This window comes from Chenopodium album, chromosome 11 (genome assembly GCF_948465745.1).
Source record: "Chenopodium album chromosome 11, dcCheAlbu1.1, whole genome shotgun sequence".
Taxonomy (NCBI): Eukaryota; Viridiplantae; Streptophyta; class Magnoliopsida; order Caryophyllales; family Amaranthaceae; genus Chenopodium; species Chenopodium album.
The window spans coordinates 25,070,621-25,096,829 of NC_137844.1; the positions used below are offsets into that span (position 1 = coordinate 25,070,621).

Consider the following 26,209-nt stretch of genomic DNA (forward strand, 5'->3'; position numbering starts at 1 on the left):
GTTTATAAAACACTTTTCTTTCTTCTGTTTTGCTTATAATGGGTCTCACCCAATTAGGCAAATTAATCTAGTGTCATACGCTTGCTTACAAACTTAGAATCTATTTTAGATTTCATGGTTTTTAAAGCACCTGGAGTTATAACTTGTCAAATCATCTTTATTAATTGCATAATCATAATGTTCCAAAATCAATATTTTTTAACCAAAATCAATTAGAATCTATTAAGCTTTGCTAATTTTGACCAAAATCAAAAATAAAACAAAACTTATCAAAATTAGCAACGCCTTCTTGGCTAGAAATGCTCATACACATTTGCTCTTCTACATCCTCAAGGCTTCCATTGAGCACATCTTCATACAAAGCCATCTCCTTGCTAGAAGTACATATCTTTTCCTTATTCAACAAAACATTCTCAAGAGCATCGTTAGAAGTGAGCAATTGCTCATGCATGGAAGACACAACATGATCAAGAGAATCAATCAACATGCAATTTTCTAGAGAATAACTTGGATACTTCATACTATCATTCAAGTCAAATTCTATGACCTCATCCCCTACTTTGAGTGAAATTTTAGCACTTTTCACATCTATCAAAGCACCCGAAGTAGCAAGGAATGGTCTCCCTAGAATGATAGGAATGTTAGCATCTTCGTCCATCTCAAGCACCACAAAATCCACCGGAATAACAAATTTCCCAACCCTCAAAGGGACATCCTCTACCTTACCCTTAGGAAACTTAATTGACCTATCGACCAATTGCAGAGTGATGTTAGTAGGTAAGAGTTCCCCTAGCTCAAGTCTTTGGTACACCGAATATGGCATAAGGCTAACACTAACTCCTAGGTCACACAAGGCGTTCTCGATTTGCATTTTGTAAATAGCACAAGGGATGGAAAAGTTTCCGAGATCTTTTACCTTAAGTGGCATCTTGTTCATTATGTTGCACTATAATTCTCGGTCAAGTTCACTGTTTCTACACCATCACAAGTCCTCCTACCGCTCAAACTTTCTTTGAGGAATTTCGCATAGTTGGGCATTTGGGTGACAGCTTCGGTAAATGGTAGAGAAAGGTGAAGTTGCTTGAGCATGTCAATAAATCTTCCAAATTGTTCATCTAACTTGTGTCTCATGAATTTTTGTGGGTAAGGAAGCTTGGGTTTCACAATTTCTTTCTCCAATCTCACCTCACTAGGTTTCTCAATCTCAACCTCACTCAAAGATGCACCATCTCTCTCATCTTCTACCAAAACCTCTTTTGTGGCCTCCTTGGTCTCACTCTTCCTAGGCAAACTCTCCTCAAGAACCTTACCACTCCTTGTGACAATAGCATTGACCGGTCTCCTGGGATCTAGGCCTTGGGAAGGTAAAGAAGAAAGATTACCATGGTCTTTCAAAGCATTAGCAAGTTGAGAAATTTGGTTTTCAAGCATCTTATTATGAGTCATCATTTCATTAAATTTCTTGTCACTTACGGTCATGTAAGTGTTCAACAACTTTGTTTGGTTTTCAATGATTTCTTTCAAATTGGTTCCATGAGAAGAAGAAGAGGATTGAACATAGGAATTATCATTTTTGGTCTTTAGAGCAAAACCAGGTGTGGGACCCCTTTGAGAGTTATTTTGAAAATTTTCCCTATTTTGATTGTTCCAATTACCTCTACCTTGATTATGGTTACCATAACCTTGGTTATGAGTACCATAATTTTGGTTATGATTTTGGCTACTATAACCTTAGTTGTTATAGTTACCTCGGGAATTTTGGTTCCCATGGTTCCTATTACCACCAGCTTGGTTGTTGTTGTCAAAATTGTCATGGTTGTTGTAATTCCTATTCCATTGACCTCTTTGATTCTCAAACCTAGATTCATTATTATTTGACACATAGTTCACATGCTCATTCACATTTCCATCTTGATCATCACAAACATCCATACATGCATGAGGGCAATTAGAAACATCATGATCATACGACCCACAATCATCACAAAACAAGCATCCATTAGGCATGTTACTAGGAGAGGGAGGGGGTTGAGAATCAGAAGACATACCTCTCCCCTTAGATTGGGAGGGAAGACTTGAAACTTGGTAGGTAGCACTTTCCAACTTCGCCTTGATAGCGGACATCTCCTTCCCCAAGTTTTTTATTTGTGAGGATAGATTGTTGATTGCATTTAGATGATCAACCGAGTACACCGAAGAGCTAATCTTGCTAGTTGACTCTCTTTCTCCATCTTGCCAATCTCTATAATACCTCACTACGTCTTTAATTATGTCTACCACTTCCTCTTCCGTTTTGTTCATGATAGGACCTCCGACTCCTCCATCTAAACATGATTTTCCTTGAGGACTAAGACCTCCATAGAAAATTTGAATAATTTGGTACGTAGGAATTCCGTGGTGAGGACATTCTCTTTTATACTCTTTGTATCTCTCCCATGCTTCATAGAGACTCTCACTAGGCTTTTGCTTAAAACCTTGAATCAAAGCTCTAGCCTTTGCCGTTTTCTTTTGTGGATAGAAACGAGATAGAAACTCCTTGGTCACTTCATCCCATGTCCTTAGAGAATTCATCTTGACCTCCTTGTCTAGCCATTCCAAGGCACGCCCTATGAGTGAAAAGGGAAAAAACTTGAGGTGGATGAATTCTTGGGAAATTCCATTCACCTTGATAGTATTGCAATATTTTTCAAAGTCCTTGAGATGATTTAGCGGGCTTTCATGCTTGGCCCCGCTAAATTGTCGCCTCTCTATCAAAGTGTTCATTGTCGGTCTTATTTCAAAGTCATTTGCCGGTGTTGTAGGTGGAGCAATCCCACTCTCAAATCTATATGAGCGTTCGATTGGGTAGATGGAGTGTGAATTCCCAGAAGGTTATGGCCATATGTAGAACACATATGGGTTCAGAAAAGTGATAAAAACTCAATCAGGAAGTAGAATTAAGAAAACAGTACTAGAACTGGTCGAAACAAGAAGGTAGATTTCTGGCTCGGTATTGAAAGAACATAGCACGAGAGAAAAGAGCTTGTCGCGAGACGATGACTCTTTCGCCACGCGACATTGCTTTTGCACTGCGACAGGCACTGTTTTCTCAACTCCAGATCCTACATGCCTCAACAACTTTCTATTCTAAGAATTTTCCAGTTTTTCGTAGCGTTATTTTAATTCTAGTTGTGACAGATATTTCCCAAATTTCCTATGTGCAAAAATCCTATGTTTTTGGCGCATTACAGATGGTCTATCTAATGCGGACCTTTTTATGCTTATGCCAATAATGTCAATCAAAATTACGCACATGAATATTTAGAATTTTTCGAGTCTCAACCACTCATTCTAAATCATTGCCATAATTTTAGGAATTAAAATAGAAATCCTCCCTAGTGGAGTCACAAAAAAACTGTAGGAAATATTTCAAGCATCCCACACTTGAGCCCCACTGTTATCATACACTTAAGTATGGTGGCGTCTAAAGAGAAGGAAGCTAGAGCAAAAGAGTCTCCAACAAGTTTTAGGAACTTGTAAACCGTTCACAGGTGAAGGTTACACCACTTCACGATCCATGAGATCGTTAACTCCATAGTGGTCTAGAAACATGACTGGATATTCGGGGATGAAGGTACAAATTCAACCTAAAAGAGATTTAACCTGCCCTAAAAATAGGCCTCTACTTTATTCTTCTCATATTCATGTGCGCTTTCTGACTAACATACGATCAATATATTAACCGTAAACCTATTTAACCTATGTTGGTTGAATATTAATGCACAAACAAATCTATAATTGGCGATCACTTGAATTAAAATCATATTAGGCTAAATAAAATTATTAATTATCTTATTAAGCGTGATTACAAATACAATTTCCCTTTAATCCTGAAGAGAGGGTGTGATCAAGCAATAACAATAATATCAAGCCACACAATAACATTGATATAAATCATCACTAAAATCTCAATAAAGCTTAATAATATTAGCAAGATCCTAGGTATGATACTAACAAGATTAATAAACCCTAGCATGTCACTAGACAATAAAAATCAAAGCTTTAGCCATAACATGATAGTAACATGATATAAGAAATAGGAAGCAACCTAAACATGATGCTAGAAAGCAATAAAAACATCCTAACATGATACTAGGAAATAATATAATATAAAGAACATGATTTCTAAGGATATAGAGTAATTAAAACAACTTACTTTGTTGCCTCGTACCTCTTTCTAATAACAAAATACACATGTTAGTAACTTCAAGGAAAATATTAAATCAAACAATTAATTTAAATAATTGTAATAGGGATTTAGGACCAAACCCTTAGAAATTATCAACCTTTCACATCTAGGGCGAAGGCAACTTCAAACTTGGCTAGGTGTGTCTAAGACTCGTGAATGCGGAATTTTTATTTGAAAAGGGAGAGAGAAAGAACAAACTATTGCTTAAGAGAGAGAGAAAGATGATTGTTGATTATTGTGGATGATTGTTGATGATTTAAAAACCGGGAATATTAACCCAATTTTTAGAGAAAATAGCCCGGAAAGGATAAAAAAAAGACCGAATCCTATCAGGAGTAAAACTGCCCCTGTTGCAGAGTGACAAGGTCGTGGCGCGCCAGCTTTGTCATTTTGCGTTGGTTTAAGCGTTTTCTAAAAACCTGTACGGAACCCTTAATCTAATTAAATTCATCTAATAACGTCCGTACTTATCTTTGAAAATCAGATTTAATCTCTTTAATACACTTGTTTTAATCCAAATCGAATTCTTTATTTTCATAAAAGATATAATTATTATTCCTAACTCTATTAGAACTAAAATTAACCTTCTAGATTTTTTAGAAGATTAAAATCAATCCTAATAATTTTAGGAATATTAATTAATGGGCCCTCCACTAGATCATTGGGCCATAAAACCATTTCAGGGTTAATTTAGTATTTTTGTCATAACTTCCTCATTATTCATCGGAATTGGGCTTATAATATATCGTTGGAAAGCTCTTTTCGAGCCCAATCCAAATACACTATTATTGGACCCTTATAATGGAGAAAACTAAACTGGACTGGACATTTTCACAAATAGAGCACATTTCGAAACCAGAAAGAAGATATTTAAAACCACCGCATCATAAGACTTTTCACACTTTCACTTCGTTCGATAATCAAATAACGTGAAAGATACTCATCACTGGGTTTGGTTTTTGGGGAGACATAATTAGGTGTCTACACCCGTAGAGATGGAGAACCGGACCCATTGGGCTATCAAGCAAATAAACTTCGATCTCCATTGCGCGGGTGAGCAAAAAGTCCTAGAGCTTCATGAGTTGGAATCTGATCAAATTAGCGAAGCATATGGAATCTGATTCATCCTTTCTCGCTCATCAGGTGTCTTAGGACACTGCTTCTTGCTTAGGGTTATGCCATGTGACATGGGTAGGTGACCTCTCTTGGCCCCTTCCATTTGGAAACGAGCTAGTACCTTATCAATATAAGTACTTTAACTCAATCCTATCATCCTTTTCGATCTATTCCTATAGATCTTGATGCCTAGTATGTACTGAGCCTCTCCAAGTCTTTCATTGAAAAACATTTTCCGAGCCAAGCCTTTACAGACTCTAATAACAGAAGGTTGTTTCCAATGAGTAATATGTCATCGACATATAAGACTAGGAAGGCAATGTCACTCCCACTGACCTTCTTGTAAACACAAGATTCATCTGGATTCTTGATAAAACCAAACTTACTGATGGCTTCATCGAATCGCAGATTCCAACTTCTGCTTGCTTACTTTAATCCATAAATGGACTTCTTAAGCTTGCATACCTTTCCAGCATTGTTTTGGTCGACAAAATCTTCAAGCTGTGTCATATACACAGTTTCTTCCAAAATACCATTTAGGAAGGCGGTTTTGACGTACACCTGCCATATTTCATAGTTGTAATATGCAGCAATCGCTAGGAGGATCCGAACGGATTTAAGCATTGCGACTGGAGAAAAGGTTTCATCGTAATCAATACCATGAACTTGTCTATAACCTTTTGCTACCAATCTAGCTTTGTAAATGAATACATTTCCATCTTTGTCGGTTTTCAACTTAAAAATCCACTTACATCCGACAGGTGTGTAACCTTCGGGTAAGTCAACCAAGTCCCAGACTTGATTTTCAAACATGGAATCCATTTCAGATCTCATGGCCTCTTGATGCGTTTGATGTTAATGTGGCCTCTATCCATAATCACGATGTCCTTATTCTTAGTTGATACTAAACCAAGATATCTATCAGGTTGAGATCTCGGCCTCTGAGACCTACGTAGGGTAATAGACTGAGCGTTTGCATTATCGGTTCGACTTTGCATATTTTGATCACTCTGACCTTCGTTAACAGATGCTGTTTGAGCACTTTGACTGTCATTCTAATTTTGTTGCTCATCCTCACGAACTTCGTCGAGTTCGATTTTCCTCCCACTTCTCATTTTAGAAAGGTGCTCCTTCTCCAAAAAGACACCATTGCGAGCAACAAACACTTTGTTCTCCGATTTGTTGTAGAAGTAATACCCTTTGGTTTCTTTTGGGTAGCCCACAAAGTAAACCTTATCAGATTTGGGATGAAGTTTGTTAGAAATCAATTTCTTGACATATGCATCGCATCCCCATATCTTTAGAAAAGACAACCTAAGAGGTTTCTTTGTCCATAACTCGTATGGAGTCTTTTCTATAGCTTTCGATTGAGCACGGTTCAGTGTTAGTGCCGCAGTTAAAAGTGCGTGTCCCCAAAAAGAGATAGGAAGATCACTAAGACCCATGGTTGATCGTACCATGTCTAACAAGGTTCGATTTCTCCGTTCGGATACTCCGTTCCATTGTGGAATTCCCAGAGGTGTCAGTTCTGAAAGTATACCATGATCTTTCAGATGTCATCGAATTCTTGGCTCAAGTATTCACCACCTCGATCCGATCAAAGGGCTTTGATTTTCTTTCCAAGTTGATTTTCCACTTCACTCTGAAATTCTTTGAACTTGTCAAACGATTCAGATTTACGCGACATGAGGTAGACATAGCCATATCTACTATAATCATCCGTGAAGGTGATGAAATATCGATGTCCATTTCTTGTGGCGGAGCTCATTGGTCCACATACATCGGTATGTATTAGACCCAATAAGTCACCTGCTCTTTCTCCCAACTTGGAGAATGGCTGCTTTATCATCTTACCTAATAAACATCCTTCGCAATTCTCAAAAGATTCTAAATCAAAGGAGTCAAGAACGCCTTCTTTTAGAAGCTTCTTGATGCGTTTGATGTTAATGTGGCCAAGACGACAATGCCACAAGTAAGTTTGATTTGACTCCATGGTCTTAGCTCTTTTGGTAGTATTATTCACATTATAAACTTGTTTTTCTAAAGAAAGCACATAAAGACCATTTTCAGAATGTGCAATACCATATAAAACATTATCGAGATAAAACGAACATTCATTGTCTTTTACTCGAAATTCAAAACCTTTGGCGTCCAATGCCGAAATTGAAATAATGTTTTTGGTAATGTTGGGAACATAGTAAAAACTTTCAAGTTCCAAAACAAGCCCAGAGGGCAAAGACAAATTGAGAGTTCCTACGGATACGGCGGCAATTCTAGCTCCATTGCCGACCCGGAGTTCAACCTCTCCCTTCGCTAGCTTCCTAACGTTCCTTAGACCCTGAGAATAGGAACAAAGGTGTGAGCTACATATGGTATCTAATACCCATGATGTTGAGCTAGTGAAGTTTAAGTCTATAATGAATATACCTAATTCAGAAGCAACGGTTCCGTTCTTCTTATCTTCCTTGAATTTGAGGCAATCTCTCTTCCAATGTCCCTTCTTTTTACAATAGAAGCATTCGGAATCAGATTTAGAAGAAGCTACCTTCTTTTCCTTGTTGTCCTTGGTAGCTTTCGGCTTAGGCAGAAAGTTCTTCTTACCTTTCCCCTTGAAGCCTTTCTTCTTTTTGCCCGTGCGTTTGAACGGCTTGCCCTTTTTGACCATGAGCATATCATGTTTTCCCTCATCCTTGAGCGTTTGCTCGGCTTGCTTCAACATACCATGAAGCTCAGTGAGGGTTTTCTCCATGCTGTGCATATTATAGTTCATCTTGAACTGATCATAACCTTTATGCAACGAGTGGAGAATGATGTCAATTGCCATCTTGGTTGAATACCCTGCATCAAGCCTTCCCATGATCTAAAATAATCCTATCATTTTGAGTACATGTGGGCTGACTGACTCTCCTATCTTGAGCTTGCTCTCAAGGATCTGTCTGTGGGTTTCAAACCTCTCAGTTCGGGCCTGCTCTTGGGACATATTCTGCAGCTCAGAAATGATCTCAAAAGTTGTCTCCTTCTCAAAGAAAGTCTTTTGAAGCATGGGAGACATTGTGGCCAACATGATGCATTTGACATCCCGATTAGCACTTTGCCATCGGTTTAGGGCAGCTTGAGTCACCTCCTCATTAGGAGCGTCGGGCATTTCCTCATCAAGCACATATTCCTTTTGCTCTTGCATGAGAACAATTCGCAAATTTCTTTGCCAATCAAGAAAATTTGGCCCACTCAACTTCTCCTTTTCGAGAATTGAGTGCAATGAAAACTGGTTGTTTGAGTTACTTGAAGACATGATTCTACAATTGAAAGAATTTTAATGAAAAACCATTCATGATACTTAAATAAGATTGAATTTAATTCATGCATATTTCAAACTTATTTAACGTCTTATTTACACATAAAATTGTCCCTATTTTGTGAAAATAAGTCGATTCCAAGATCCAAGGAAACAAAGAGTGGCTAAGCATGCTTTGGTTTGTCTTAGCACTCAATCTCCCAAGGAAAGAAACGCTTTGCTAATGGCTCCAAGCCACTCTTAGTTGAATAAATCGTCGCATCTAATGCTCTCTCAACAATTTATTCACTTTGTCACGACATGTTAGGACTTCATCACTCATATCGTTGAGCACAACCAAAACCAACTTGCATACCCGATATGCCTTATGAGTTTAGGGAGTAGTAGTGATGCCTCGCTTTGGCGTAGCCCATCACTACTCTCAATAGGTCGACAAGTATTGTTTTGGAATGGCAATTTTACTCAATATTTAGGGACCTAGGGTTTCTATGTTGGTTGATTTAAGTGAATTTAGTTAATCATCACAACATTCGAAATCCTAAACATGCATCTAACATATAGTTCATATATAAATGATCATAAATATGTAAAGCATAAGAATTTTTATGGATATTTGGCAACTAGCATGACCCCTTGAATTCTTCAAGTCTTCAAAAGGTCTTCTTTTGCAACTTCATGGATTCGTCTTCCAAGAACCTCCGTCTTCAAGACTTGACCAAAATTATGCAACTACAAGTATCTACGATTAGGAATAATCTAAATATTAAGGTACAAATATACTCAACGGTACGCAAACCGTATTTAGATTTACAAAAATACATCACGGATCGCAGTCCGTATTTTCTATCCTAATCGGGCCCCACTAGTTGCCATTTTATTAAACCTTTGAGAGAATATACATTCCATTCATCCATTCACTATTTGTGAATGGCCCATGCATTTTACAACGATAAAACAAGTAACAATGCATAAACACGCGATAACTAGTAACTAATCTATGTGGTTAATCCGATTAACACGCCTAATTAAAACTAGTCAAAGTTGTTTTAACCGATTATGTAAATAGGCGCAATTAATATTTGAAGCTCCCACTAAATTCTGCATCCAACTTAATTAATCCAATTAAATAAGCCGGTAAAACCCAATTATTTGCCAAAATAGAATTTTTTTGCAAACGCCGCTTAAAAACCAAGGCCTAGCCTCTTAAAATTTATTAAAATAATTAAAACCAAATTAAATTAATAAAAATAATTAAAATGGCGTAATCCGCAAAATAGCATTGCCTTAAAACCCGGGGTTTATGTGCTAATTAAGGGGAGGTGCGCATAGCCATGACTCATGCTAAGCGTCACACCCATAGCTTAGAATACCGCATACGCGTCGACTCTTCTACGGGGCGTGCAAGAACACAAGCCACGAGGCAGCACAAGCTTGCTAGCTATGCGCACCATGCCGCAAGCCTCGTAGCACATCCCCCGCACACCACTGCCGCACCAAGCCGCACACGAGCAGCAAGCCCGCACCAAGCAGTGGCTAGCGCTCACAGATATGCTGCTGCAGCACGCTGCTGCTTGACAGTAGTGAAAACCTTTAAACTCAAGAGTTGAAAAAGGCATCACCATTGTGAAAAACTTTGAACTCAATTACTCGGGTTTTGGTCGGGCCTTGCTAACTCCAAGGCATTTGACCTAGTCGATGTTCGAGTTGTGGGTGGACTTCCGTTAGAGGTCGTCGTATTTTCAAGGCTAGCTTTCGAAGTAAAAGCCCCTCGAGGTCGGGCGAAGCACGCGTCAAAGGTATAATTATTATCATAATCTTGTCTTTAAGTTAATTATGTTTATGGCTTTATTAATTGCAAGTGCAGTCTTGGTTTTGGGTTTGTTTCCGCGATGAGTCGGACTCACCAAACCCCAACAATTGATTGATTAAGAAGATCTTCAATATAATTGTCACCATTGAATCTTCAATCTCTCAAATAACCATTGAAATCCTTCACTTTCTCTCTCTAAAACTACTCCTAAACTAACCTTAAAACTAGAGAGAGAAACTCTCAACCTAAGCTAAGATATATGAGAGAAAGTCTAAGCTAGTCTAAAGTTCGTCCTCCTCCTTTTTAAATAGAAAGGTCAAGGCTATTTATAATAAAATGAGCGAAGGGAAGCAGAGCAAACTGTGTGCACGCACCAGCTTCCTGCGTGCACGCACAGCAAGGTGCAGAGTAGTCCGTGCGCATGCACCAGCCACCCCGTGCGCACGCACAGCAAGGTGAGCGCGCACGCACAGAGGGGTCTGCGCGCACGCACCCTTGCTGTGATGCTCGAGGCTTAGCTCCCCTTACTTGCTTGATCAATCTTCGCGCTCCTGAGCATCCCTATCATCGGTGCACTCGAGGTGATGCCCGTGAGGAGGGCAGCCTTTTATTCTTCAAGCATTTGTACACTCCGGACCTCTTCATTGCTTCCTTGGTGCTTGTGCTTGCGGAGCTAGCTTGGTTTGCTTGAGTTGCATGCTTGGATTCTCGAACTTAGCTCCATTAACTTCCTTGAATGCGCTCGAGCTTCCTCCTCAATAATTAAATGCCGGGAAACTCGGCACACCTACAAAACAAGTCAAAGAAACGGAGAAGCGAGAGAAATATCCGAGAAATGAATAAAATAATAAGAAAACCATCAAAAGCACACATTTCTCTAAACTTATACATAAACACGCAAAACAAGCATTATTATGTAAAAACACGACATAAAAGACTAAAAACAATCATAAAACTACGGAGAAAACCTACCTTAAGAGTGCCATAAATGGAAAACACATCACTTTGCTTTTTCTTATTTTTTTCAGTTTTCACATTATTTCATGTCCTCGCCTTTGTTAACTATGGACGGCTTTTTCAAATTTCCATTTTCTTTTTATTCACAAAATATGTACAACATAAACTCGCTTTCATTAGAAGAACCAAACAATTCATTTCATACACAAAAACTCCAACTATAGAGACCAAATGCTTCACAAAAACCAATGATGGAAACAAGAATGAAACAAAAGGCTCAAAATCTAAAGATGTGGCTTGAAAAGAAGGGTTATGGCTTAAAAAGTTAGCAAGTGGCAAATGAAAACCCAAAATAAAGAAAAGAAAACTATCCTAGAAAAAGGAAAATTACCACCTCGAAAAGATGCCTTTGTCCTTCCTAAATGGCTCGGTCACGATCTCGGGAGATGAAAGTCAAATTCTAGATAAAGCATACAATAGTCAAGGATCCATGTGCCGCTCATGCAAAATATGTAGAAGGATTGAAAAGATTGAAACCTCACATGGTTGTAGCAATAACTCACTATTAGTTTCAAATTAACCAAAGGGGAGCAATTGCAAATTTTCAAAAACAAATAGAACCCGGCTTCAAGGTCCCAAAAGTTCTAAACAACTACCTTAGCATACTCTATCCTAGAATCAACCAAAGATACTTTCAAACCGTGCGAACCACTACCATTTAAGAAGAAAAGCATTCAACTATACAAGTCCAAACGTATTATGTCCAAAGCAAGAACAAAACAAAACACATTGCAAATTTTCCAGGGGAGAAGAAAGAAATCAAACCAACAATACCAACACATGACCAACAAATCATCAGCCATTAGAGAAAGAGCAAGGAAAGATATTACCGGATTTAAGTGGGTGTAAATACCCGCAAATGACCCAATTCAACCTTTTAAAGACGATTTCCTCTTTAATTGAATCTTGTCTTCCATATGCTAGCAAATGTTGAATCATACTTTCTTGAATCTTGATCCAAACCAATGCACCAAAGTATATCAAGTCATGTACCTAGCAAAAGGCACACAAACATTTCCATGAGAGAAAATCTATTCTAAAAAGAAAAGAAAATGAAAGCAATAAAACACGGGTTACTTCCCGAGAAAGGTTTGCTTAAGGTCCAAGCTTGACCTCTCTAGAAAATAATAATTCAACGTACACAAGAGCTTGTCAAATGCACTGCTACACATTTCATACGAAAGTAAGTATGCACATGACAAAATGAAGGCAAGCAACAAGCACAATGCACACCTATTGGGTTGAGAAGAGGTATGCCAAGAAGGGGAAGAAGAGAAGGGAAAAACAGGAATGTAAGAAAAAAGAAGAGAAATAAAAGAAAAAGAAGAAGGCATACTCTTCTCAACAAAATATTTTTGGTTGGAAATCCCACCATTATCCTCAAAGGTCATCAAATGAGGCACTTGGGGGACTAAAGGCTCTTCAAGAGGAGGGATTTGAGAAAAGAAGGTAATGACATGGGATAGGAGGGAACAAGATCAAGCTTTCTTGAAAATGAGGTGTAAGGTGAAGGAATAGGAATTGGTTGCTCACTTACACCACTTACCATAGAAACATAAGCTCTCCCATCCAATGAACTCACATCCAAAGGGTTCTCCTCCAACTCATCATCATTCAAATTAAGCTCATTCTCAATCACATTCTCCTCAAAGCAACCATGGTTATCATGCAAAGGAGATGGGGTGGAAGAAGATTGGTATTCAAAATAAAGGAATGGAGGAATGAAATCACCATCAAGGGAAGTGGGTGGGGGAATTGACTCTCTAATTGGTTTTTCAACACTCAAGAACTCTTGGTCCTCATCACCCTCAAACATCCAATCTCCCATGAAAACTACTTCATCCTCCTCATTATCTCTCTCTTTCCTCACAACATCTCCACACTTCAAAAATTGTAATGTCCCATCCTTCATAACTTGAATTACCATTTCCTCAACATTAAGAGAAGCCAAAAATTTTATTTTCTCTTCAACTCTATCTAAAAGCTCAATGGAACGAAATTCAAATTGGGAAGGAGGTTCAAAATGCAAACTCTCTTTAGGAACATCCATCTCTACACCCTTTTCCTCACTCATAGGCTCTCTAACATCCTCCTCACACATTTTGGAGCTACCAAAACAATCATCATCATCTTCCATATCTACCAATGTGGTAGAAACTTCATTTACATTCAACATTGATGACAATTCATTTCTCATCTCCTCATTCCTCCTAAGAACGTCCTCATTACTCTCTTCCAACTTTTTCAACATTTCCATTTGGCTTCTCATAATCTCCAAATATCTCATCTCATGAGGAGACTCAAAGCTAGATTCTAAAGATTGGAAAGGTGAAGAACATTGAGGAGCATCATGGGGAAAGGAATCATGTACAAGCATTCGCGGATCAACATTAGAGATATGAGTGGCATCATCAAAATGGGGGATGGGGGCACAAGTAGGCATGCAAGATTCATCATACATGGAACATGGAACATCAAAATTATCAATAGAAACATTTGAATAACCATGACCATGATCATAAATATCTCTAGCAAACCATGCATAAAAGTCCCTAGCATCATCGATTGACAATGCTCGAAATCTACCATTAAACATGCTTTCAATAATGTCTCTAGTTTGTTCTTTCAAATCATGATAACAAATCTCGCAAGCCTCCCAAAGATCACAACCATGGTAACTAATGAAGTTCTCTAGTCTAATAAAGTACACCCAAAATGGCTAATTCTCAAATTGAGAAAACAAGGTACTTTCCATTTTTTTTCTTTCAAAACATGCAAAAATCAAATAAAAGAAAAGTATATACAAAGACCTAGACTCAAGCAATCAAAAACACTCAAACATAGACACCGTTCCCCGACAACGACGCCATTTTGACGTAGGGAAAATGTAGGTCGTTGACTAATCCTCCCTCAGTCAAACTAAATTTATAAACACTTAACAAACCTAAATACAAGTATAGAGGCAAGTCAAGGGTCGAACCCAAAGGAACAGTAATGTTCAAGCGCTCTCAATTATGCGCCTAAGCTAGGTCGAAGCCAAAGATAAGAGAGAACACTAACAACTAACAAACAAACAACCAAACAAATAAAACACTAGGGAATGGGGATCAACAAGTAATCATGATAATTGTAGCAACTCGGGAACAATATGCAAATCAAAGGTTGCAAGACTAATGGTAAGAGCAATCAAAAGAGCTCAACAAGCTATCTCCTAGAGGTCTAACTAGCGCTAACTACGAACGACTCTAACTAGGAACGTCACTAACCAAACTCAATCGACAATTGTGAGCTACAAATCAATGGTCCATATCAATGTAGACTCACAATGCAATTTAGGATAATTCTCAAGGCCTAATCGAATTACACACATGCACAAGTTCCATTAATCACTTTAATCTCAACAATTAATCAACACAATCCCCAAATTAAGTACAATCAATCAATCATACAAGTTTTACCCAATCTCTAGCCAAACAACTACTCTAACATTATCATCTAATCAACTAACAACTAAGGAAATCAAGAATCAACAAAATATCAAGAATAACTACACTAATCAGGCATCAAACATCAAAATCAATCCAAACAAACATGAATATTAAACAAAGCAATAAAATGAGATAGAGTTAGAAATGCTCATTGATAATAGAGAAGATCTTCAACACAATTTTCACCATTGAATCTTCAATCTCTCAATCACCATTGAAATTCCTCACTTTCTCTCTCTAAATCTACTCCTAAACTAACCCTAAAACTAGAGAGAGAAGCTCTCAACTAAGCTAAAATTATGAATTCTAATTCTAATTCTACTTTTCTAATTCCCTTCTCAAAAATCGAGTTACAAGTAGATATTTATAGGAGGCACGAAACGAAACCGAGCAAAGCAGGGACCCAGGGTTGCGCCCCCGCGCCCGTTGGGTTGCGCGCCCGCGCTCCTTTGGGTTTCTTCGGCTCTTCTCAAGGCTTCGTGCGTTCGCTAATGGCTTCAAATGAGCGCACCGAATGATGATGATGAACACTAAGAGTGGCAGTTTCAAAAAGCACTTGACAATGGGTTCAACACCCCATCTTCATGAGAGCACGGCTTGAGAGCTCAAGAGCTAGAACTTGGAGAATCCACTTCCTTGCATCTTGAGCTTTCCTATTGCCATGAGCTTGCTCCAAAAGCATCTTCCACCTTAGTAATCCATCCATATCAAGACCCGAACCTTGTACAATACCTACAACCACGAAAATAGAGCAAATAAAGGAGAAAAGACTAGAAAAACCATAGAAATGCACAAAACCACAAAATAAGAGAGAAAAGGTAAAACAAAGACCTAAAGCATAAAACTAAGCATTTATTAAGAAGAAAAGCTATGAAAAAAAGGTAAAAACAACCTAAATACTCATAAAATGGGTGCCATTTATGACACCCATCAAAACGTCAGTTTAGGTCTGTTTCCAGTATTCTAGCTTAGAGGGAAATTCCTATAGACGTACTAAGTCAAGTTCAATCAATATATTTAGACTTTAAAAAACTCATATTTATTGGTTAATTAATTAAGCAAAGTCCTTTAGTCATTAATTAGTTTATTTAGACTCAAACACAAGTCAAACAAAAGGTTAGAGTAAATATGCACAAACAAGAGATGCACAAGTAGTCAAGTAGGCACAATATGATGCAATGAGTTTGCAACCTAACCATGGCTCTAGTTCTCTAAAGTTTAAGGATAAAGGTTAGTCAAAGAGGGTCCATGGTTATGAGTTTGGATGCACCATGTAGAAGCCTTACCTTTGGAAGGGTTGGTGCGTGTGGATGGGACCCCGCAAGTTAAACTTGCTTCCACGGTTTGGTGAATTCACAAACTCGGATGTACCCTTCGTTGCCATGAGCGTTCGATTGGGTAGATGGAGCGTGAATTCCCAAAGGTTTATGGCCATATGTAGAACACATATGGGTTCAGAAAAGTGAGAAAAACTCAATTAGGAAGTAGAATCGAGCAAACAGTACTAGAATTGGTCAAAACAAGAAGGTAGAATTCTGGCTCGGTATTGGAAGAACGTGGCGCAAGACAATAGAGTCTGTCGCTAGACGATGACTCTATCACCACGCGACTTTGCTGTCACATTGAGGGTGGGATGCTAGGAATGTATGGATGATTCCCAAAGATAATGGTGTGTTGCTTACTGCCTTGGGAGGAGCAAGGAATATGATAGTTGGCGAGGAAGCAGAAGAAGAAGAAAAAGAAGAAGAAGAAGAAGAAGAAGAAGGACAACAACATCAACAACTACAACAACAACGACGACGACGACGACAACAACAACATCTACATCAACAACAACATCAACAACAACAATAACAACAACGACGACAACAACAACAACAACATTATCATCACCATCAACAACATCAACATCAACAAGGCATGAGTAGCCTTGAGCAACAAATGATGAGCATGCAACTTGGCATGCAAAGCATACTTGAAAACCAATAAGGTATGTTCATGCAAACTCAAGCTCTTTATGGTGCAGCCGTGGAGAGAGTTGAGGTCACCCCCCCCGGTCAATTATCCTTATTGGTCACCCCAACAAGGCACGGTCCCTCAATGGAGTGGATCACACCCTACTTTGCCCTATTGTCAAGGGCCTTCCTCCCTTGATGTCCCCTGAATAGACTACCCGACGGAGACCAGGTATGATTACACTGCCCCGGATGGGAGTGAGTTTAGGGGTGACCCCAACTACCCATATATTGATCCTTCTCACCCTGACCCTCTTCGACAACCCCGTGCTTTGACCTGTTGCCTCAATGGCAACAAGACCTCTTTCAAGGTCACTACGGTTGGCCCCACGATTTCACCGATGGTTGAGACCCTCATGGTGTCCCCCCGAACGGGTTTTCATATGATTCAGTGGGTGATGGGCATGATGATGGAGCCAGCCCTAATAGCCACTAGCTCCCCCCCCTCTTGATTGCTTTATTTTCCCCTTTACTCCCCTTTCCCATGGTTTTTTATGTGTCACACCGAGTATGGTGCTTTATTTTAGTGTGGGGGGTGTAAGTTGCAAAGGGATGTTCTTGTGTGGTGTGGGGGAAGGTATAGTGGCATGCTAGTGTGGGGGAATTCTATTTTGGGTGGTAAATTTTGCATGATTGGTTGGTTCTAACCTTATTGATGTTGGTTGTTGTTATGTTTCTTGATTTTTACGATGATTTCTTTGATAATTTTGATGATGATTTTGCATGATGATTTCGAGATTTTGATGATGAGTTTCTAATGTTAATTTGACAAGTTTTGAGCGTTTGTGTAGACGAAGGTGCTCTTACTGAGAAAAATCCAAACTCCTAATAATCCAAATTCCCTTGATCCAAACTTTGTATATAGCTTTTTGATTCTTCATTTTCTTTTTGTTTATAACTTTGATATTTTTCTTTGTTTACTAACTTTTCTGGTTTAGTTGTAGTTTCTTTCGTTTTTTCTCACTCTTATTGTCGCTTAAAGTAAGGAGACACAAGAGAAGGGCTAGGAGCGATTCAAGCTCCGGAGACCTAGGTGAGATTGCATAATTGTCTTGTCTTCTAATTCAAGCGGCATTCGGTGAGACCGTTCCTTAACTTCTTTTATTTCCTTTGGTGTGCATAGTTACTTAGAATAGGATGGAGTTGATTGTTCGAAGTTGTTTTCATTTGAGACTATGAAATCTGGTGATCATTGGTATGATGCCGAACGATCTTTGTTTGTCGATTGGGAATTATATGCTTAATTGCCTCCTATTACTTTTATACTCCTTCCTTGTCGCACTCTAGCTTGTTGAAGCTTTAAAGGTGATTTTTGCTATTCGACTACCGTCATTCTTGTGAGGATGTATCTATATTGTTCTAGCCTTCTACATTTATTGCATGTGTGGCGTTTAGATCTAATAGGAATGGTGTCCTTTGAACAAGTGTATTATTCCGATAGAGGGTTCGAAATTATTAGAAAGCTAATTATTCAGTGACGTCAAAGTGATCGGAATGCCTAGTTGGAGGCCGCTTCCGATTAGTAATATTAATTCATAATTAATATTATAGCTTAATCTTGACTGAATCCTTCAGGTCACACCCAAGCAACTAACGATCCGATACAACGAATTAATCCGGAAGGAATTAATAAGTCGCACGAGTATTATATATTTAGAAGTCGAAAATCGAGCTAGGAGCGTCGAGACCGAGCGTCGCAAGTCGAGTCAAATTAATAAAAGACGAGACGGTAAAATCTATAATTAATTAACAAATTACCAAAATACCCCTAAAATCGAAATGCCCTAAGCAAACCGAATGTGATGAGTGAAATTTATGTCACTCCTAGGGGTAGTGTTTAGATGTTTTCATGCTTGTTTTCTCATATTTTTCTCTTTTATTCTGTTGTTTTCTCTTTAATAACGTTTCTTGTTTATTTTGGTAATTTTGGCATGTTTTAGTTTATTTGGTTGATTTTATTAGTTTTAGTTTTATTTCGTATTTTATTTTATTTTAGTTTATTTATTTCTATTTTATTTATCTTATTTGTCCCATTTCTCCCCTCGATTCGTGTTTTGTGTAGGCGAATGCTCATGAGTTCGAGGCATGTGGGTTCGAGGCATGTGCTACAAAGTTCAAATGAAGTGAGTTTAAGTCTCGGTTTGGAGTCAACAATACCCTCAAACTCCCGCAACCACCAAACACCTTAGCTTGCTGCCACCATTATCCACCACCACACTATCCCTTAACCATCACCACAACATTCGAATCCCCTGCATCCACCGTAACCACCACAATCACAGCCCAATCCACCAATCAGAACTCCCCTACTCCCTCGATCTTCCCACCTTTGCACACTCAAATCAACCACCTGCCACCTTAATTACCCCCTTCACAATCACCGCAGCTGCCTCCATAACCACCACCAGCCCACATCAATCTCTGTTGCAACCCAAACCACAGAGCAGCCCCTACTGCCCTTAATCATCTCTCACATCACCTTACCACCGAAACCACCAGCCGCACCACCATTCTCAATCACCAACAGTCACAGCCACTAACCACCTCCTCCGTCCACCCTTCGCGCACAGCAACAAAATACCAAATCACCGCAACTCCTCTTGTTTTCGTACAAACCGCAACAACAGCAACCCCGCACTGCTACTGCTGCCTCCTTCACCAATTAAACCGAACCAAATTACCTTTGCGCACCAATTCCAGACTACCCCAAACCACCAATTACAATCAAGCAACAGCCAAAATAAGTGTAAATTGCAAATTGATCGGGTTCGGGCAAACCGTTGAGGAGTTCGGTCGAAGTGCTAAAAGAGTCAGAAACATTAGAAGTTTTCTAATTTGAAGAGGTGTGATCGAACACACCCATGGTTCGATCGAACACACCCATAGTTCGGCCACACCAACCCACGATTCGACCGAACCGTTTCACAAGCCTTGCGCGTGTTTTTTAATGAAGGTTTAAACGGCCACGATCGAAGATGAAAGATGATGCTTGATGATCACCGTTGATGATTGTTGTTGATGGTTGATGAATGGTGGTGATGAAACAAGCAGCCAAATATAAAAGAGGAAGACGATTATGGTGGGATTTGCCTTCTTTTTATTATTATTTTTGTTTTCCTTTTCCTTTTATTTATTTTCCTTTTCTTATTTCTTATTTCTTATTTCTTATTACTTCTTTAGTTTTATTTTATTTTCTTTCTTTCTTTATTCTATTTTCCCTTATTTTATTTTTCTATTTTCTTAGTTTAGTATAAATACCTATTTTTGGGGTAATCAACAATTATTCTACAACCAACTATTATTCTATTCTCTTAATTAGTTTTAGGAAAGGTTCTCTCTCTAGGTTTAGCTTAGGATTAGAGTAGTTTAGAGAGAGAAAGTGAGGGTTTCACCATTGTTGAGCTTGGATCTTGAAGAGGAAGATTGATCATCTTGCTTGTAGACTTTCACATTCAATCAATGAGAATTTCTAACTTTCTCTCCTCTATTTTATTTGCTTTCTTTTGATTAGTGTTTTAGTTGTTAGTATTGCTTGTTAATCATGTTTATGCTTGGTTATTTATTAATTAATCTTTTTGTTAGCATGATTGGTGAGTGATTTCCCCCTTAAGGGGATGGTTGTGGTTTAGTTGGATCTTGAGCATGTTTTAGGGTTTGGAGTTGATTTGTTTGTGATTAAAGTCTTTATATGTTTTATGTTCTTCAATCTACTTGCAAAATGCATGTTATTAGTTGATTGAGGGTGAAGTATTGCTTGATGATGCGATAGCGGAGCTAGCAAGATTCATTTGTATCGATTGTTATTTGATTGCACCTCCTAGTATATGGTTCTAATGTGAGAACATAAAGGCTATGTTAGGAGAAGCCAATTGACCCCGAAAGGTGGCTAGATTGGACCCCTTATATCGATATTCATGCATGTTTAGTTCATGATTAATTCAACTTCTATGCCTTTGTTTATGTTTGAGTGAATGCTATACCTAAACCGTTTCCCTTAGTGTTTTATTTCTTATTTTAGCATTTTAGACTTTAGCTTACTTATCTCCTATTCCGGACTAGCTTAGTTGTCGATAACATTTGGTGGTGTGTATTCGTTCCCTGTGGTTCGACCCCTATGCTTGCCTTATACTCATATTAGGTTTGTTTTGGTTGTATAAATTGTATTTGATCTAGGCATTCCGATCACTTGACTTCACTGAATAATTAGCTTTTCTAATAATTCCGAACCCTCTATCGGAATAATACACTTGTTCGAAGGACATCATTCCTATCACTAATGCTATTCTTGGGACCACCCCGGCCACTTATGACTATAAGAGGCTAACCCTAACCCTTTCCCTAATCCAAAGACTTTTGGTAGATGGGGACTTTCGAGTGAGCCTACTCTAGATGAATGGTCCTATTACTTTGCTATGGATAAGGCAAGGAGAGACATTAGGTTGCAGGGTAAGGCGCCTATGGAGGTGGATGATGTTGTAAGACGATTGTTTTTCGAGGTTGGTGAGGGGAGTACCTATTCTACCCCTAACTATAGCGCCGAGTGATACCATGTTAGCTACCCCCCTTATTTGCTTGTGTTTGCATTAATATTGTTTCTTATGCATACTTGATGTTAGGATTTTAGCTTTGGGGGGGGGGGGGGGGGGTAGCTCATAATAAGCTTGGGGGAGTATCCTTATGATTGAGTGTGCTTCTTTGGTTTCCCCTTTGCTTTTGTGGTTCACTGCGGCTATGATTTTATGCTTCTGTCTACTGATGATGTTGTGTTCTTGGTTTGTTGTTGATGGATGTTTTACTAATGTTGATTGATTTTCTGGATGGATGAGTATATTTTCTTCCTTTCATTCTATATCTCCTGTTCCATAATCATTCTTGTTTCAGCTTAGTTGTATTTTGATTTAGCGTGGAAGTTACTAACAATTTTCTTTGTATATAGTCTTTTTATTTCTCACATGACGTTTAATTCTTGCTTTTTCTTTTTGGAGCATCGTGAAGGTTTATGATTCTCCTTGTTTCTTTATATTAGCATTGCTTGGATTACCCAGTGAGATCTTTCTATTTCTTTTCTATACCCTTTTCTTTCTTGATTGCTTAGATTAGGATTAGTCTAGGGTGAGTTAAATGGTTCGAGGATGTTTGCTTTTTAACACCATATGGGTGTTTAGGGTCAATTACGATGTTGTCGAATGACCACTTGTTTGTTAATTGGGTTTTTAATGTCTAGCATGCATCTTTTCGCCTTTCTATCTCTATTCCTTTTCTTTTCCTTTTCTTATCTTTCATTTTGTTTTCAAAATTCTCTATAAAAAAAAGAGAAAAAAAATAAAAAAAAAATAAAAAAACACAAACAAAACACAAAAATTTAAAAAAAAATGATTTTGAGGCATTAATTTTGTTTTTCTTTTGATGTTTTGCCTTTGAATTTGACATAATACCATCTGAGCTTTTGCTTTTGAATGAATAATTTCCTATGTATTTTCGGTGTACACGTTTTGAGAGTATGCTTGGTTGATTCTAGGATAGGTATGCTAAGGTAGTGGTTTAGACCTTTTGGGACCTTGAAGCCGAATTCTACTTGTTTGTGGTAAGAAGGAGTTGCTCCCTATAATGGATTTGAAACTAATAGTGAGTTTTTGCTACAACCATGTAAGGTTTCTATTCTTCTTGCTATCAACATTTCTTGAATGAGCGGCACATGGATCCTTGACTATTGCTTACCTTATCTAGAATTTGACTCTTATCTCCCAAGATCGCAACCGAACCATTTGGAAAGGAAAAAGGCATCTTTTTAGGGTGGTAATTTTTATTTTTCTAGGCTAGTTTTCAATTCTTTGTTTTGGGTTTACATTTTCCTTCTTGCTAACCATTTGAGCCTTATACCTTCTTTTCAAGCCATATCTTTAGCTTTTGAGCCTTTTGTTTCATTCTTGTTTCCATCCTTGGTTTTTTTTGAAGCAATTGGTCTTTATTGTTGGAGTATTTGGTGAATGTGATTGATTATTTGGTTATTATAATGTAAGCGAGTTTGTGTTGTGAATATCTTGTGAATAAAGGCAAATCTAAAGTTAAAAAAGTCGTCCATAGTTAAAAGAGACGAGGAAATCTAATAAAGTGAAAAAAAAATTTAAAAAATGAGAAAATGTAAAGCACACTCAATTGCTTTGGCAAAAGTGAAAAAATGACACTACTACGTTTTTGAGCTAATGCAACCCCTAAATCCGTCGCATTAGGCGTCAAAATCCGTTGTATTAGGCCTAATGCAACGGCCCTGTATCGTGGCATCTGCTGGCGTGGCAATAGGCCTAATGCAACGACATTTGAAACTTAATGCAACAGCACCAATGAACCGTTGTGTTAGATCAATACCTAATGTAACGGCAGTAGTTATCCATTGCATTAGCTTACTACTTTATAATAAACATGATTACGACACCTCATGCAACGGAAAAGCTAACACAACGGTGTATGTCCCATATCAATTGAGAGCCTAACACAACGGCTATTCATATTTATTTTTATTATTATTATTATTATTATTACTATTATTATTATTATTATTATTATTATTATTATTATATGAATCTATATAAATATGACAAAAAGGAAAATTTCATTGAAATTTAAAAAGATTTACATGTACACAATGTCACAGAAACTACAAATTCAAATTATCACTTACAATAAATTAATAATTACATGTTTCTTTATCAAAACATTACTTCAACCTAGTTTAGAGCAGCATGACAAAAACTTAAGCAAGAATTTCACGAGAATTAATTGAAATTCTATAATTTCCCTCTTTAATTCTCAGTCATCCTCTCAATATTCAACATTTGATGCTCATTCACTATGCGTTTGAAAATTTCATTTCCGCCAGCCCCTTTACTTATCTTCTGCCATAAGTTCATTAACACATCGAAAGGCTTTGTTTTGCTCTGTAAGAACAAAGAAAATAGCTGACTGTAAGTAGTAATTCGGTATAACATGGCATCTAGATGCGAACTAAAAACAAATTAGAATATGAAAATTACAGGTACAAAAAAACAGTAGCTCTTTGAACCCTGATTTGGTTATCCAGAGAATAAATTTCAGTGTAACAAAGTGCTTATGTATATACATTAAAGGGCTAAAATGAAAAGCATCCATTATAAATCTAACATTTCAAATTAATAACCTGGATGCAAGTTTCTACAAGAGGTAAGATTAGCTCTAAACAATTTAAGTATAGGGACGACCTTTTATATATTCACGAAATCAGAAATGAATTTAGGTGTGACAATTACGAGAAATAAGGCAATATAAAGTAGAGGGACTCACATCTAAGCCAGAACAACCCCACAAGCTAAGTTTCTTCATCCGACTATGCTTAATAATAAGCTTCAAGTATATATATGATGCAACTTGCTACTTTTCTGTGAACGCTTGTCATTTCTTACATCTAAAGAAGCATCATCCCTGTTAGGATCACAAATAAACATACCACAGCCCATTTACTCCAGAAGAGGTAATTGAAATTGAATACCACTTGTTCATATGCAGAAAGTGGCATACATTCAGAATCAAATAGATAATACATAATAGAAAGCAATAAAAAAAAATATCAAGGTAGCTGGAACGGAATGCGTGGACTAGATTTAATTAAAGGGCCGAAAGGTTGTAATTAGATTAATTAAGCTGGAAGCTTGCGCAAAAGGGTAACAATGGCTTTAGGCCATCACTCTCTGAGTTCTCAATACAATATTCCACATACTCTCTCTCTTCTCACTCCCTCTATTTATACAGCCATACCTACTACATAATTGGACAAAAGCCTTAATTGCTAATTTACTACAACTTGTCACTAAGCTAAAGTTACCACAGTGAAAAGACAATAAACCAAAACAGTGTCCCCTGCCAATTCAGAGACCCGTTGCTTGTGTTGGTGAAGGAGAAGTGCTCTACTACGCTTGTTGCTTTTGTCCCTGCCTTTGTCTCCTGCTGTACACCAAGAAAAGTTGAGGTTGTGGGTGTATTGCAATACCGCCCCCCAAAAGACCCACCTTGTCCTCAACGTGGAAGCTCGAAAAGCGCTCATTAATTGCCTCGGCATCCTCCCAAGTGGACTCAAACTCGGGCACCCCCAGCCACTTGATTAACACCTCGAGCCGTCCATGTTGTCCTCCCTTTCTTCGCAGCTCAAGCACACTTTCTGGTTCAACTATTAATTCCAACTCAGGAGTGAGTTGAGCGGGAATTGTAGGAGAGCTGGGAATATCTCCAACCGCTCTCTTCAATTGAGAAACATGAAAAACGGGATGAATTCGGCATTGCTCTGGTAGACTCAGCTTGTAAGCAACCTTTCCCACTCGTTGAACTATCTCATACGGTCCGTAGAAGCGTGCTGCTAGCTTCTCATAGGGGTGTCGAGTCAGCGATCTCTGTCTATAGGGTTGGAGCTTAAGAAACACAAAATTCCCAACTTGAAACTCCTCGTCCCTCCGCCTGCTATCCGCATTTTTCTTCATAATCTACTGGGCTCGAGCTAGATTAAACTTCAGCTCATCAAGCATCAAATCTCTTTCGTGCAATAATTCCTCAACTGTGCCCACAGCCGACTGTCCTGCTCCCACCCTAATTAATTAAGGTGGTTCCCTGCCATACACTGCCAGAAAAGGGGTGATTTGAGTCGAAGATTGTGGCATGGTATTATACGAATATTCGGCCCACGGAAGCCACTTAGCCCAAGCCTTCGGCTGCCCACTAGTAAAACAATGGAGATAAGTTTCCAACCTCTTGTTCACCGCTTCGGTCTGCCCGTCCGTTTGGGGATGATAAGAAGTAAACCTCTTCAACTCGGTGCCTTGCATTTGAAACAGCTCCCTCTAAAATATGCTGAGAAACACCCGATCTCTATCCGAAACAATGCTGGTCAGAACACCATGCAGCCTTACGACCTCCTTGACAAAAGTTTCAGCCACTGTATAAGCCGAGAATGGGTGCTTCAACCCAATAAAGTGGGCAAACTTGGATAGTCTGTCCACTACTACCAAAATCATATCAATTCCTCTCGATTTTGGCAAGCCTTCTATGAAATCCATACTCACATCCTCCCAAATTCGTTCCGGAATGGTAATGGCTGCAACAATCCCGCCGGTGATTGTTGGGATTGCTTGTTTTGTTGGCAGACCGAACACTCACGGATATAATTGGCCACGTCTTTACGTAATCCTGCCCAAAACCAGTCCGCACCAATTTTCAAGT

At 38.4% G+C, this 26,209-nt stretch overlaps 1 protein-coding gene and 1 non-coding gene across 2 annotated transcripts; one reads left to right on the forward strand and one right to left on the reverse strand.

The window, feature by feature from the left end:
• The first annotated feature begins 2,389 nt into the window (after nt 1–2,389).
• LOC145569821 (small nucleolar RNA R71) lies at nt 2,390–2,495 on the forward strand. The gene has a single exon (XR_014096350.1). It is a non-coding gene; the product is annotated as a small nucleolar RNA R71 (small nucleolar RNA).
• Nucleotides 2,496–24,909: 22,414 nt separating this feature from the next.
• On the reverse strand, nt 24,910–25,473 carry LOC145566476 (uncharacterized). The gene has a single exon (XM_081625885.1). It carries the CDS (start codon nt 25,471–25,473, stop codon nt 24,910–24,912), a length of 564 nt encoding a protein of 187 aa, XP_081482011.1.
• Nucleotides 25,474–26,209: the final 736 nt, after the last annotated feature.

Bases quoted from the DNA above. Each gene is read 5' to 3' on its own strand.
- LOC145566476 (XM_081625885.1), bottom strand. From the start codon at position 25,473: ATGAAGAAAAATGCGGATAGCAGGCGGAGGGACGAGGAGTTTCAAGTT.